We start from the raw sequence: 13,727 nt of genomic DNA on the forward strand, positions 1-13,727 counted from the left end.
TCTTCAGAATGAGCCAGGCTTCTTGCTGTGCCTTTCCTCATCCAAATCCTTCAGATGGGCGCTGCTGACACTTCCCCTTGACATCAGACACAGTGGGTACCTCGATTTCTGGAAAACAAACAAGCAAAATTCACCTCCTGATGGAGTTCACTGTCCGCCATCAAGGAAATGTTTGGGATCTCAGCCCAAGCCAAAACTCAGAGGAGAGCTTAAGAACAGACATGTTGCCAGTAAGACCTGATCTCCCACTTAGGACAACAGTCGAATGGGGGACAATGTAAGGGGCAGAACCCTCGGACAAGATTAGGTTGTGTAGATGGGCTTGCAGTATCTTCTGTACTATGGGATGTGCCCTCTATATTAAAGGGTAATTCCCTAAATGTCAAGTTTTGCAATATCTTTGATCCGCCTCTCTTACGGAACAGTGACAGGATAATGCAACTGCATATAACTGGTGAGGCTGGAGAAGAAGGGTTAGACCCTGACCCCTTAGACTGCTAGTTCATGAATTTTAGTATGTTAGAGGTTCTTCTGAGCAGTGAAGGTTCAGCTACCAAGAAAGATAAAACTCCAACAGAAAAGAACGACAGACTCAAAATGCCTGGCAGGGCACTAACTTGAAATCATGTATCTGTATCTCTGTTCAGAGTCATGTTGGATATGTATTTAAAGTCAGAACTCCTCACCCCTGGTGAATGACCTAAGCTGGAAGGCAAATGCATGTTTCCAGAGGTGGCAGACACGGTGACAGTCTAACTGCTAGCAGGAACCCTTGGTACCCGGGAAAGGACCCAGCCTTTTCTCCAAGTATGGTCTTGTCTATGAAATATGGATTGAGAAATAAGGCAAATTTTTAGTACAATGGTGACCCACATGGTTTGTGAGAGAGAAAAAAAAAGTTGAATTAAAAGGCATATTTGAAAAAGGAGTTTTATGCACCAAGTTGGAAGATACAACAACGGAGTATTCAGAGAAATATTCCCCATTAATGTATTACAAAGGAAACATCCTGATTTTGCTGTAGAGAAACATAGGTAGAAACCTCTGAAGCTTTGTGACTACAGCTGAAAATATAATCCTTTCTTTCTCAGCAGGATGCCTAAGAGGTGCTGAGCAGTTTTAAATCCTTCTACTATTAATGTAAGCTTAAAGTGCTTATCACCATGCAAGATGTTTTACAGGAGCTGTTTCCCACAATACTGTGGACATAGAAACTGGCCATGATAGCATCCAGACTGTTTCATATGCAGTTCCTCCTCAGCTATTCTAAGATTACACTATAGGAAAAAAGCCATGCAATCTATATATATAGCAAACTATATATATTCCCTCTCTCTTTATTTTTAAAGGATAAAGTGGAGCTAAGGGAGAGTTCAAAGTACAGAAAAAAATAATTAAAAAATAATTGTTTGGGGCATGGAAAAGTCACCAAATGGAAATAGTCTGAGGAGCATGGGTACTATAAGAGTAAGAAGGAGATGAATTATTTTTTTTTAAGATAGAATATGCTAAGAAGTGATAGAATTTAAGAGTTTATTTCTCTGTCTCAGAAGAAATGAATAGAGTTTCAAAGGTGGGAAGCTAAAAATTGATCAAAGAAAACACTCTTTTATATGATGTGTGACTGAACTATAAAACTTACCTCCGCAGAAAGCCACTCAGGCCTAGAATTTAGGTAGCTTAAAAAAAATCAGAATTTGAATATTGAATAAAAGTGCTCGGAGTTCTGATTTTCACTGTTTTTAAAGAAAAAGGATTTAGTACACTCAAAGATTATGTGTATCTTAAAGCAGCTGGCAATGAATAGCATTTTTGCAAGAGCTATTACTTCTAAGAGACTTGGAAATGTTACTAAATAAATTTTATATTTTACAGTGATTTAATTGCCACCTGATTCATGGCTGTCAATTGGTGAGTGATCAGGGGCCAAATTCTTCAGGGCACGGAAATCAGTCAACTGCATTCGTGAAAAACTCCGCTTCAGGCTTGGGAAATCACGTTTGGGTCAAATGTTGTTCTAGGAGCTGGCAGTAATGTTAAGTGGAGCTGTCAAATAACAAATAGGGAGTGTAAGCCTTCCCAGACCTTCTTCTGCAATCCAGAAACAGCCTCTCCTGAGAAGCTGGTGCCCACCTCTGGGTCTGCAGAAGATGCTGCTGTGATGGTTGCAGCTAATTCTCACTGCCTCTGTGATTCTCACCACCCATGCAGTTTCCAAAGGTTTAATTAAGCTGAATCTTCCTCATTGTTTCTTGCAAAGCACAGCTGGCAGAACGCTCAGCAGTGGTACAGCAGATGAACTAAGGCACGCCAAAAGCCCTAGATCAGCCCCTGTATACGTTACTTGCATGAGCAGCCCACTTCCAAGAAATATTTTGATTCCCAAATGGTTGCTGTCACAGCCATGAGCAGAAAGCTGAATGACTTAGCACCACTGCTCAGAGCTATGGTCCTGCATTTATTCCGTTTGGTGCTGCAGCAAGGGCCATGTGAAACTCCCATTTTGTGCAACATGGAGCAGATCTTCCCTTTGAGAAGGAATGATCAAAACCCTGGGGACTGTGGCCTCGCCACCTCCTCTCCACCTCCCTGCAAAAGCCTGAACAGCCCAGGGTAATCCCTCACTGCTGGTGACTGAAAGAGAGAAAACAAAATCAGTCCTTACAACTTTTATGAGCAAGGATGATGCCTTTTTCCGGACCAAGGTGTATTGGTGTTTTGATCTGTCAGTAACGTGACATAATTAAAGTGCAGCGGCAAGATATCTCTCAAAAAACTGATGCAAATTTCATCTGGAGGCACTGGTCTATTAATGGTGCCTTGAGTGAGGGGATGCTGTGGAAATGTTGCAAGCAACCAGCTACACAGGAAAAGAAAACTGTTCTAAAACTTGATAAATATAGTTCTGATGCTGTCTTTGAAATATTTACACTGGGTGAAAAATCCAAAGGAAAAAAGTCTGCTGTTTCAAAATGCAGCACTAGAAGGGGGTGGAGGGGAGCTGGCAAAAGGGATTTATGTTTCTCCTGCAGGAACAATGTCTTCAGATAAATCCCTTGTATTGTGTGCAATCACATAGGTTACACCTACCAGTGGCCAAAGCATCCAGACTTTAGTTTTACCACTGCTCGTCATAAGACACTGAAAGGACAAAGCTACATAAATAAACCCCAAGCTGGCTGCCACCAGGCTGGTGCACCGACAGTAAAACTAGCAGCACTTCCTGCTTCATAATATTGAGCTGACTTAAGGAAACAAAACAAAACCAAATATTGGGTTTTGTCAAAAGTCATTCTGTCTTTCAAATATGCTCACTTAATTTTGAGCTGCACACCAATCACTGTTTCTTAATTGTGCTTGAATGGTGCCTTCCAAAGTGAAGTGCTTACACTTTTCTGACAGATATTTTAACAGATTTTTTTTTTTTTTAATTTATGAGAAACAAGACAAAATATTCTGAGGTATTTTTAGCTTAATGCATTGATCACTGGAGATGTAAAACCAAACAGACTGAAATGAGCTATATTTAAATTGTATTTAGGAATCTTACTCATGCTATTTTCCTTCAGATGCAATTGAATAAATACAAGAGGAAGAGATAAAGCCACATAAAAATTCAAACTAAAGCTGATTGGAAAATAAGGGGCTTAGAAGAAAACACACTCTTGGTACAAGGAATGTTCCTGTGTTTCATCAGAATTTATTCATTTTTTCTTCATGAAAAAGTTATCACAAGCTAAAATCCAGAGCCAGTCATATAAAAGGAGGAAAGCCTAGGGCAACATTTGAAAAGAAACTTTCACGGTGAGCAACTTAAGCTTTGTCCAAAAGTGAAACCTTATCTGGGAAGATATGAAGCCCCAGAAAGGGTGTTGGGACTGACAGGGCCGGTGCACTGAGCAGGTGATCAGGGCATGGCATCAGGGTATGTGATAAACAGGCTGAAGGAAAGCAGTCACCGTTTTCTCAATAGTGGAAATTTGAGAGAAGACCTCCAGGCCCAGCAGTATGCATATGGAATAGAACTGAATGCAGGAGCAGGAAGGAATGAGTTTAAATATTAGAAAAGAGGACAAAAAGACACGAAGGTGATCAATCTTTATTAGACATCTGCTAGCAAACCAGCCCACTTTTACTGAACAGATACAGCAAATTGCTGACGATGTGCAATAAAATACAAATTAGAATTCTTATGGCATTTAACAAGTAGTCTCTTATGAAAGCAGTTGTTATTGGTATGTTTTTGAGTCCAGTCTTGGTAATATTCAGGACAACACTGTTATAAAGCACTTTCTCACAGCTAAGAGGTATAATAAAATCTGTATGAGTATTGCTTAGGTATGTGCAATTCTGAATTGTGATAAGCAGGATCAGATACCAAAGCGAACTATGCTAATTTACATCCACTGAAGGCCTGATGTAGAAGCAACCATTCTCCCACCCTCAATGGATTCCCCATATTATTAAATTAATTGTACTTTTTTAGCAGCCTAAGCACATGAGGCTCTGTCAATACACTTATGAAAACACAAGTCCTGCTCCAGAGGTTATGACAGCTATGTACAAGGTTCTCTGCTGCTTAGACTTTTAACAGTCATACAGTTATTCAGTTCCTGCAGATCCTTGATCTCTTTTTCACAGGATCCCAGCTTGCAGAAAACACTAAGTTCTTGTCTCAGTTCTCCATCCCATGCAGGCTCTTTCTCCTCTCAGGGTCTAGCAGAACAATCTGGCCTCCTCACCTGCTCAAAACAAAGCCAACACTTACCACATGCTATGTTTACTTGACTTTCATCTGTCAACATTTTTCTTCTGCTTGCTGCTATCTGTTTTCTACCGAAGCCTTTACAAGAGTTGTAAAGACTGTCTCTCTAACTATCTCCACAGCTGAGCCTGTCATCTTGGTTCTGATTTCTCCCCAGGTTTTTGTCATTACAGATGTCTCGGATTCTCCTCCTCAGGAAGTCACTGCCTTCTTGTACATTTTCCCTCTCACCTCCTCCCTCTGCTCCAAGGTTTTCCTCAGGGAACAGCCTCCTGCAGCATCCCTTCCTCATCCTCACCACGTGTGGACAGACTCTTGGCCCAGTTTCACAAGAGACACCAGCCCCCATTTGCCAGCACCTCACTCATCATCAGGAGACCCAGGCATGGGCAAGGGTATCATCTGCATGCTTTTTCCAACAGGAACTCCAGTTCCACCATCAGCCCCATGATTTTATGTGTAGGGTGACTCCTATGGGTTGCATTATGTCTTAATTAAGCATCAAAGTATTTCTGTGAGTCATGTGAAAGATACTCTTTTATTTCATAGATGATAGCTCAGCCAGCTGAATCCAGCACCATTCAGATTATGAATGGCACAATCATGAATACACTGTGGTATATCCTTCAACACCCACCTTTTTCCAGAACAAATATTACCTGATTTCTGATCTGATGTTTCATGTAATGACATGTGAACTGTTGAATGAGTATGTTAGGTGCTTTTAAACCCTGGGATTTTTCTCCACCAAAATGTCTATTGTGGCTATGAAGATGGAGAGTGTCTCTTAGAAAGACAGAGTTTTCATTTTCCTTTATTTTGCTAACCACTACACAATTTTAAGCTTTTCTGCAAAAAAGAAAATTTACGGTGCCCACAGAATCAAAACGAGCATGCTGCTGACTGAGCATTTGATGAATGCATCACAGCAAAGCTATAGAGAAAGGATAAAGAAAGAGGTGTAACATTTTAAATCTAGGCAGCAACATCACTGGGCTTACATTGTGAGGCACTATTTGGTGTAAGAGATACTTATTCTGCTCTAGATTGATAACAACTGTAAATTATATTTTCCACTTAGCAGAGCCTATTGACTTGGGCTGGTTCTTGTCAGGACCCAGTCTCATAACAAAGGCAGTAAATCCTGATTTTGTGCTTATTTGATAATTAATAGTGCAGCATCAGCAAAATGCAAGTATGATTTTTTTTCCTGTACAAATTACAAAAGATTGGTTGTAAGTCAGTAACTTTATGCTGAGTGTCTAAGGCACATACCGTTTTCTACGATGAGTGTAGCAGACTCAGTGGAGGTTCTGTTATGTTTGCTGAGATATGTATGCAAGGACCTCTCATCAACCCAGCATCCTTGTCCCAAAGTATAACTATACAGATATAGCTACACCAGCAACCATTTTTTACCCCCCCCCACATTGAGACACTGTTTATAGCAACGGTTTTTCCCTTATTGCTATAACAGTGACAAAAATAGGGGGGTGTGGGTATCAGTATACAAGCCAGCTATAATTATATGTTTATCATAGATGGAAAAAAGGGAAACTAATGAAAATGCCATGTAAACTTGACACTATTGAATTATTTTTCTTATCACCACCTTCCAGTATTTACCAAGGCCTAAAATAAAAACAATAGCCTTAGTCTTTACTAAGCTAGTCACAGCTCTAACAGATCGCTGTATCAGGCAAGCTTTTAGTATAGACCAGACCCGAACACCACACAGATATTAACAATGTGGTGACCCTCACAACAACCCATTGAAATGAGCAAGTGAAATCGCCTGTGTGCAAGCACAAATCAGGGAGTGAAGTCCCAATTCAGCTAAGTATGTGTTTGCCTCCAAGTATGCAAGTCTGCTTCCTCTGAAGTGATTTACAGTGATTTATATGCAGTATTAGGCCCAGGTGATTTACTGAGAAGTCAGAGGATGCTCACATGCTCTACCACAGGGACTTAATGCCTTCCACTGGGCCACATAACTCTCCCAAGAGTATCTTTGTCCTCTGTAGAGGACAACGTTACTCCACAGATGCTCACACCATTTAAGCCCTGCTAACAAACTGGAAGATGCTCTACTTTCAGTAAGGAAAACGGCTGGGCTTTGTAAAAGAATGAAGGTATTATTTATTAAATGAAAGAATTGGTTGTCCTAGTGAAAATCACAGCAATGCAATCACAGAGTTTGTATTAAGGCTTGTGTCACCTGCTTGTTGGCCCCCACCTCCCTTAAGGTGCGATAAAGCATGGACAGGATGATGCATGGCCCTATTGAAAGAACCATGCAGAGATGTTTTGACTTTGCAGTATTTCCAGTCCTTAGCCATTCTCCAAACATCTTCCATCTCCTGTCCCTTCTCACTCAGCCCTGCCACCCTCAAGCTTGTTGCTCCCCCTCCTCAGGAGCAGCAGTGACAGCAAGAGCACCCAGAAGGCTTCACACGTATTTTTATCTCTGACTCTACCCACAGTATAAACCCACTCCATGTCTGGCAATTACTTGTGTGCTAAAGCTCTCTGACTTCCAAGAACAGAAGATCCATGTGTTTTGTTAAATCTGCTGATATATGTAAGAGAAAGCCCAGGAAAGAAGTAGGTTAACAGAAGCCAGTATATTATAAGATTTCTTTCCCATAAACCATTAGCAATCAGGGTGGAGAGCTGGGAGAGAAGGGGGGAGGAAGAAAGGGAGGGAGGAAAAGACACGCAAAGGGAGGCAGGCGTGGTGGCTTTCTAATTTTCATCTTTTAAAGAAGAAAAAAAATTACAAAACAGAGAAGAAAATACTTAAAAGCAAGGTTTCCATAGGAAAAAAATATTTTATTTTTTTAAGAACAAATTCAGTTTGAAACAGATGTGGAATGTGATTTTCATAATTTTCATTTTCTGGGAACTAATTGCAATGTGGAACTAAAGCAGATTTCAAACTTATGACCGGCTAGTCTTAAAACAGAATGAAACAAACAAACAAAAACCAACCAAACGAAACAAAACAAAAAAATTGTAACTCAAGCATAATACTGTGTTACTTACAAACTGGACAAAGAAATTCTTAAATAAATATACCTGGTACACAATTTCAGCACAAATATGCGGCAATTTGGCAACCTTTTATACCTTTTCCTCAATACAGTGCAAAGGGGAATGACACTGCTTTTAAACAAGCTGTAGCTAAATACATTGCAAAATTCAAATTTTATACAAAACATCTTGCTCAGACTTTATAAAAAACCAACATTGCTCTATATACACAATCTGGTTAAGAAAAGCCATTTTTCTTGTTTTCATGTGGGATTTTTTATTATTATTTAAAAAGGTGAATAAGGCTACTGTAACACCCCAAATCCATATACAGTAAATCTGAACCTATTTACAGCATCTTCACTTAGACATGATGGTGCAAATTCCAAGTCGGTTGACTAGGGATGATCATACAAGCAAGGCATTTACAGTAACTTTTCAAAGCTGGACCAACGTCAAAGAAAGGAACAGTTGGTAGATTGTCATAATTCTGCACCAGACACAAAACAGATGCACAGTACATTTTTTTTTTTTCTTTTCAAATGGTTGCAGGTTGCTCTTGAGCAATTCATCTGATTTTTTTTTTTCACAGTTTAGTACATAACTAGAATGTAGCTAACTGATGAAGCATAGATTTAATAAAAATTGGTATCAGTAAACCCATCTTTTCCCTTCCCCCGTACACCCCCTCCCCAAAATAAAATCTTAATGACTTACAAGAGAACCTTGTATGGATGGATTCACAGAAAGGAAGGGTTGTTGAAAAGAATTACATATGTACTGTAGTTAGTCACCATGGTAACCTTCCACAGAACCATGGGTTGGGATTTTTTGTTTTGTTTTGTATCTCTTTTGGACCAACATCCCAACATCATTTTCAGGTTCAGGAAACAAAGAGTGATCATTTTTATGACAGATATTTTTTCTTTTTTTCTTTTTTTTTTCCTTGCAGGTGCTCACTGGAGGTCTGAGATCCCCAAATGCTGTTGCTACATTTTCTTTCCAAGTCAAAAAGCAAAGTGTTACCATAGTAACATGACTATGTTAGAAATGTCTATTTGCATAGCACATATAAAAGTAAGAGTTTTTTTATTTCCTCCCCAGGGTGGGAGCTGTAGGGAACAGCCATGCTAAAGAGAAAACTTTAACCTGAAACCCCCATCTACGAACCTCAATGAAATCTACAGAACACATCAGCCTGTAAGGCAAGGGAAAACACAACACACAAAATAATGCCGGCACGCCTTGTTACTGTTAAATATGTGATGCAGTAACACTGACTTCCTGATATTTCGAGCCTTATATTTCATAGTTTTCTTGTATGAGATGCTTTGGATTAATTTTTTTCTCTTTTTTTTTTTTTTTAATATGCTCCCATTGTTATTTTTGGATGGCTAATGTTTTTCCCAGAAGCAGTTTCTTTTTAGAGAAAAAATGTGTGTATACGTATATATGCATATATATGCATATAAAGACATATATATGTGTGTATTTATGTATACACACACACATATATATGCAAAATGATGACAAGTTAAGACTATTTAATTGCCGCAAAAGAATTTCACATCTTCTGGTGTAGATTCTGTGCAATCTCAAAATATATATTAGTAAAAAAAGCAAACCAAAACAAAAAAGTAAGAAAGAACAAATGAAAGAAAAACACTTTATATCCCTTGTGTTCTATACACCTATTATAAATAAAGACCTATTTTCCTTCTCCATCTCAGTGTCATAATTTATTTTATTCTTACGGACTGCAAGAGGTTTGCCATATGTGCTTTAACTTTCAACAGAGCACCAATGAACGGCTGTGTCAGTCACAGTACCTAAACTCACTGTGCAGGGACAGCACTATAGTAAACCAAAGTGTCAAAAGGCTCAGTCAGAAAGAAATTCTCTTAGAGATGAGAAAGTGTTGGGGTTTTATTTTGGGTTTGGTTTTTGGTTGGTTTGGGTTTTTTTCTTTCCACAACTTTACCAGTGACAGAATTACAGCTCATTTGACCTGTTGGCTTACAGTCATCTTGCTCAGTTTGCTCTCTGCTATTTTCTTAAACGCTTTCCCTGTGTTTAACAGAATGTGACAGTATAGCAGCTGAGTCTGCTTAAAAGTCATCCAAAGCAGACGTTTTTGCTACAGCTTCAAAGCTGTATACTTTATTGCCAGTACCACAACAGCCCTCCCCTAATCTATCCTCAGCGGCCTGCTATTGTCTTGTCCTCTCCAAGCTTGTTCACTTACTAACAATATCCCTTTGTTCTATTGTACTGAAGGTACTATTTTTTTTTCTGCACACTGGTATTTGATAACCATGAATTCCTTCAAATGCAGCCCTAATCCACTGCGTGTGTTACTGTGTCTCCTACTTGCCTCTTAAAACTTAGCATACCAAAGTGCTGTGCTACCTAAATGTGTTTTTGTTTTGTTTTCTTTTTTTCTTCCCAGCTTCTATTTCTGAGACAGCAGTATTAACTGCAACTGCAGTCAGCCCTTCCATCCATCACCCAGTTCTGCTCTTGACTTTGTTGACAGCCTAACTTTTTGGCTGGAAGGCTCCTTACTATCAAACACGATTTCTATAAATGCATTACCCATTCGAGTGAGGCTGCTGTAGCAGATGGATGGAGTGTGGATCTCCAAACATTAATGTTCGATTAGTGATTCAGGAGGTGGAGTGAAAGGAAATCTCATGTGAAGGATGGCAGAGCCCCAGTAACAGAAACAAATGGAACAGTGACAGACTAAAAGCAAGAGAACTTTAACAAGTCTTACTTAGACACCAAGGTCTGTGTGACAAATCCAGTACATGCTGAGAGAGACACACAAAAGTCAGAAGATTGCATTTCAAGCTTGATATATCCTAGAGCACCTTCGCAGGATGCCTAGAGCTATTAACATCCACAGATCACTCCATCTTCCCTTGGCTTTTGTACATGCCTGAATGCCTGCAGCACATGGCTTTGAGGATGATGAATGTAAAAACAGTACAGCAATCAGAATGGGCATCTTCTACATAAAAGTCTTCCAGCTTTTAGTGAATACTTTTTCACTGATAGGAATTCTACAGACTAGGTAAGCTGTCCAGCTCATGTCGGCTCCTGGAGAAAGAGCTGTCACCTTCTCCCCCCTGTGCTTGAGTCAATGCTAGTGCACAAGGCGTCACCACAAACTCCAACAGAAAGCATTTGACCAGCAAGTTTCCTCTACGACTCAACTGTACCACAGAGTTGGTTGCGTGTTTCTCAGACCTTGTAATAAATGTTTGCTGGACTCTGAGGAGGCATCTCTTGAACTATGTACACCGGATGTCCATAGTCGCCGCTGACCTTTTCATAGTGGGGGCAAAAGACACTGTCTGCAGTCCTTAAAGGAATGATAATGTCACTGGGCTCAGAACCATTGTTGTTGCCACTACGTTTTGGGGTGGCTAATGTACTAAGTGAGAGAGTTGTTGTGTGTTGCGGGGAATGCTTCCTGTGTCTTCTCCGGTACTTCAACAAAAGAACCACCAAAGTGATGATGATGACGATGAAAATGATGCACCCTGATGCAATCCCTGCAAATAAGGCCACCTCTGAACCCAGTATACTGGAGTGCCCAGCCTTACTGCCATCTGTGCTAGATCCTGAAAAGAACAGAAATACAATAAACAAATGTTATTGCCATGCTGCGACGCACTTACACTGCTTAAAATGTATAGAGTAAGCAACACTGGGAAGAATTAACTGACAGCTAAACTTTGACAAACCAATTACCCTGTTAGATAGCTAAATGCAAACAGCCGAAGTCAGCAATCAATATTAAACAAGACTTTGTGTCTGTTGGTCTCACTTTTGTGCTGCTCCCAAACCACCCTGTTTCATACATCATCATCCATCAGCAGCAAGGACTGGCACTGACAAGGCAGCCTTTAATGCACACCGCATCTTTTAACAGATGCTGGCCAGCCCCAGGCAGCAGAGAGGGGTGGGATACAACTGCAGGGGAAAATAACACAGAAATTGCAATTCTCAGGCCAACTGGTTCTATTCAGTGTCACACTGTTCTGCTATTTTATCCTTCAAGCATCGATTTAAGCTAAACCATTCTTAGTGCCTCTTTACACGGACTCCTCTTGCTTGCACACAAAACAAAGGAGCTTGAGGCAGTGTGGGAGACAGGCAAAATGGCTCTGGCACGTATCTGCTTGTATTAACTTACATTTTATTTACAAGAAAACACCACCACACATTTGGTAGATAGGAAAAGCTCATGTGCTGAAACACTGTTTCTGTTGAATATTTTGTGCTGTCACCCCATCATAGTATTTGTCACAAAAATTAAATGAAAGATCACTTGACCCTTTGTCACTTGAAAAGTTGGACTTCCCCATCTTGATCCTAACTCACAGGTGGAAGAGTGCTGCAGCTACCACGTGCACGTAACTGTGAACTTTTTTTCCTGGAACCTCTGTAGGAATTAGCTGAACCCTGGCCAGTGACCACTGTATCAAAGATTCATTAGCCCAGTAACTAATGACAGAATTGGCAAGGAAAACTTGCAGCCATTTGGGGAAATCCCAGAATCAACTGCCAGAAAGTTTTGCTTTCTAGCATTTCCAATTCACCAAACTTTCTTCCAGAGACCATGGGTCTTAAGAGTTAGGTTTTTTCTTGTCATCTAATGTTGTCAATGCATCCTGAAGATATTTGTTTGGAACCATGTATTTATCTTGCTTAGATAATTATTTTAGAAAAGCAAATCTTTTAATTTAGTGAAAGTCCAGCCATTCAAGTGCAGACTTTATATGGTCAGTTAAAAGATCAGGACATTAATTATAAATGCCTTAAAATAAACTTTATAAATTGCTGTCAAGAACCACTTGATAATGTATTATATGGGAAGACAGAAAGACTCATTCATCTGCCAGAATACAAAATGTAAGGCAGCATTCACCACTGTAAAGCTGCTCAGTGAATGTCCTGTCCAAAAACTTTCCTGTAAATGAGTGATATTCTCACAAGATGTAATTAACTTCTACTGCAGAGTAGAAAAGGGGAGAGAGCAGCTGTTGCCAGAACTTGCAGCTCCCAGACATTATCCACCAGAGCATTAGAACTGGCTTTTGTTTCATTTCAGTATGAAAAAAAATTGTCTTTTTGGCACTTTAATGGTAAAATAAAACACATCTGGGGACAAAGGCTGGAGCCTCACCCCAGGTACAATTGCCACCATACCCACCTGAGTGATCCTTCACAAAAGGGCTGGTGGTGGAACTCTTCCCATTGGTGCCAGCTTCCTGCTCAGGGCGCTTGGTGGGATCCGTGTGCCGGGGCAGCCCTGCCGAGTTGGGATCTGGGGGAGAGAAAGATGGCTCATGCAGCTTCAGTGCTTGATGGTAAGGAGCCTTATAAGCTGGCTCTCAGTACCTTGTGAGACACAAATGGTTTTGAACAGAAGAATCTTTATGCAGAGGACTGGGAGATACAAGAACGTAATTTTCCTTTTAAAGCAAAATGATCAGATTAGTTATTTCAGAGGTTTAAATTGTGAGGCCATCTGCAGAAACTATAGGGACTCCTGTAATTGGCAAGAAAACCTTTGCAGATGACATTCAGTTTAACTAAGGAAGCTGACTGACTACTAAACCAACCTCTACTTAGAAGAATAATTCTTTCTTCCAGCACAATAGGTTATCTATATGTGGAAAGAGACAATGAACAAAAACCTCTCTGTAATCAGAATTTGTAACAAGCAAACTATAGAAATATTAGCTTCCCTCCTTTCATGTATTTTAAATAATTCTGAGCATTAGAATTGTGGCTTTTGTTTTTAAAATAAAAATAAAAATGACTGAAACACACTATTCCCAGGTGACCTTTACTTCTAGGGACCTCTCCAATGAAGAGATCTTATTACACTAACCCTCCTTCTGTAGAAATCTGT

The 13,727-nt window shown here is 39.9% G+C and overlaps 1 protein-coding gene across 2 annotated transcripts in view; it reads right to left on the reverse strand.

The window, feature by feature from the left end:
- Positions 1-4,085: 4,085 nt before the first annotated feature.
- EFNB2 (ephrin B2) overlaps positions 4,086-13,727 on the reverse strand; it is a 49,438-nt gene continuing 39,796 nt past the window's right edge. The window contains exons 4-6 of one of the 2 annotated variants that reach the window (XR_009965975.1): positions 13,023-13,136; positions 8,516-11,427; positions 4,086-4,742 (exon numbers count right to left, since the gene is read on the reverse strand). Coding sequence is in view for 1 of the 2 variants with exons in the window: in XM_062624726.1 (XP_062480710.1) it covers positions 11,045-11,427; positions 13,023-13,136 (497 nt within the window). In the remaining variant the exon portion in view is untranslated. Of the gene's footprint in view, positions 4,743-7,564; positions 11,428-13,022; positions 13,137-13,727 lie in introns of those variants that run through there. The other variant, XM_062624726.1, reaches the window with a different exon arrangement.

Source organism: Pezoporus occidentalis, unplaced genomic scaffold (assembly GCF_034315485.1).
Source record: "Pezoporus occidentalis ecotype Australia unplaced genomic scaffold, CSIRO_AGI_Poc_V1 ctg27, whole genome shotgun sequence".
Lineage (NCBI taxonomy): Eukaryota > Metazoa > Chordata > Aves > Psittaciformes > Psittacidae > Pezoporus > Pezoporus occidentalis.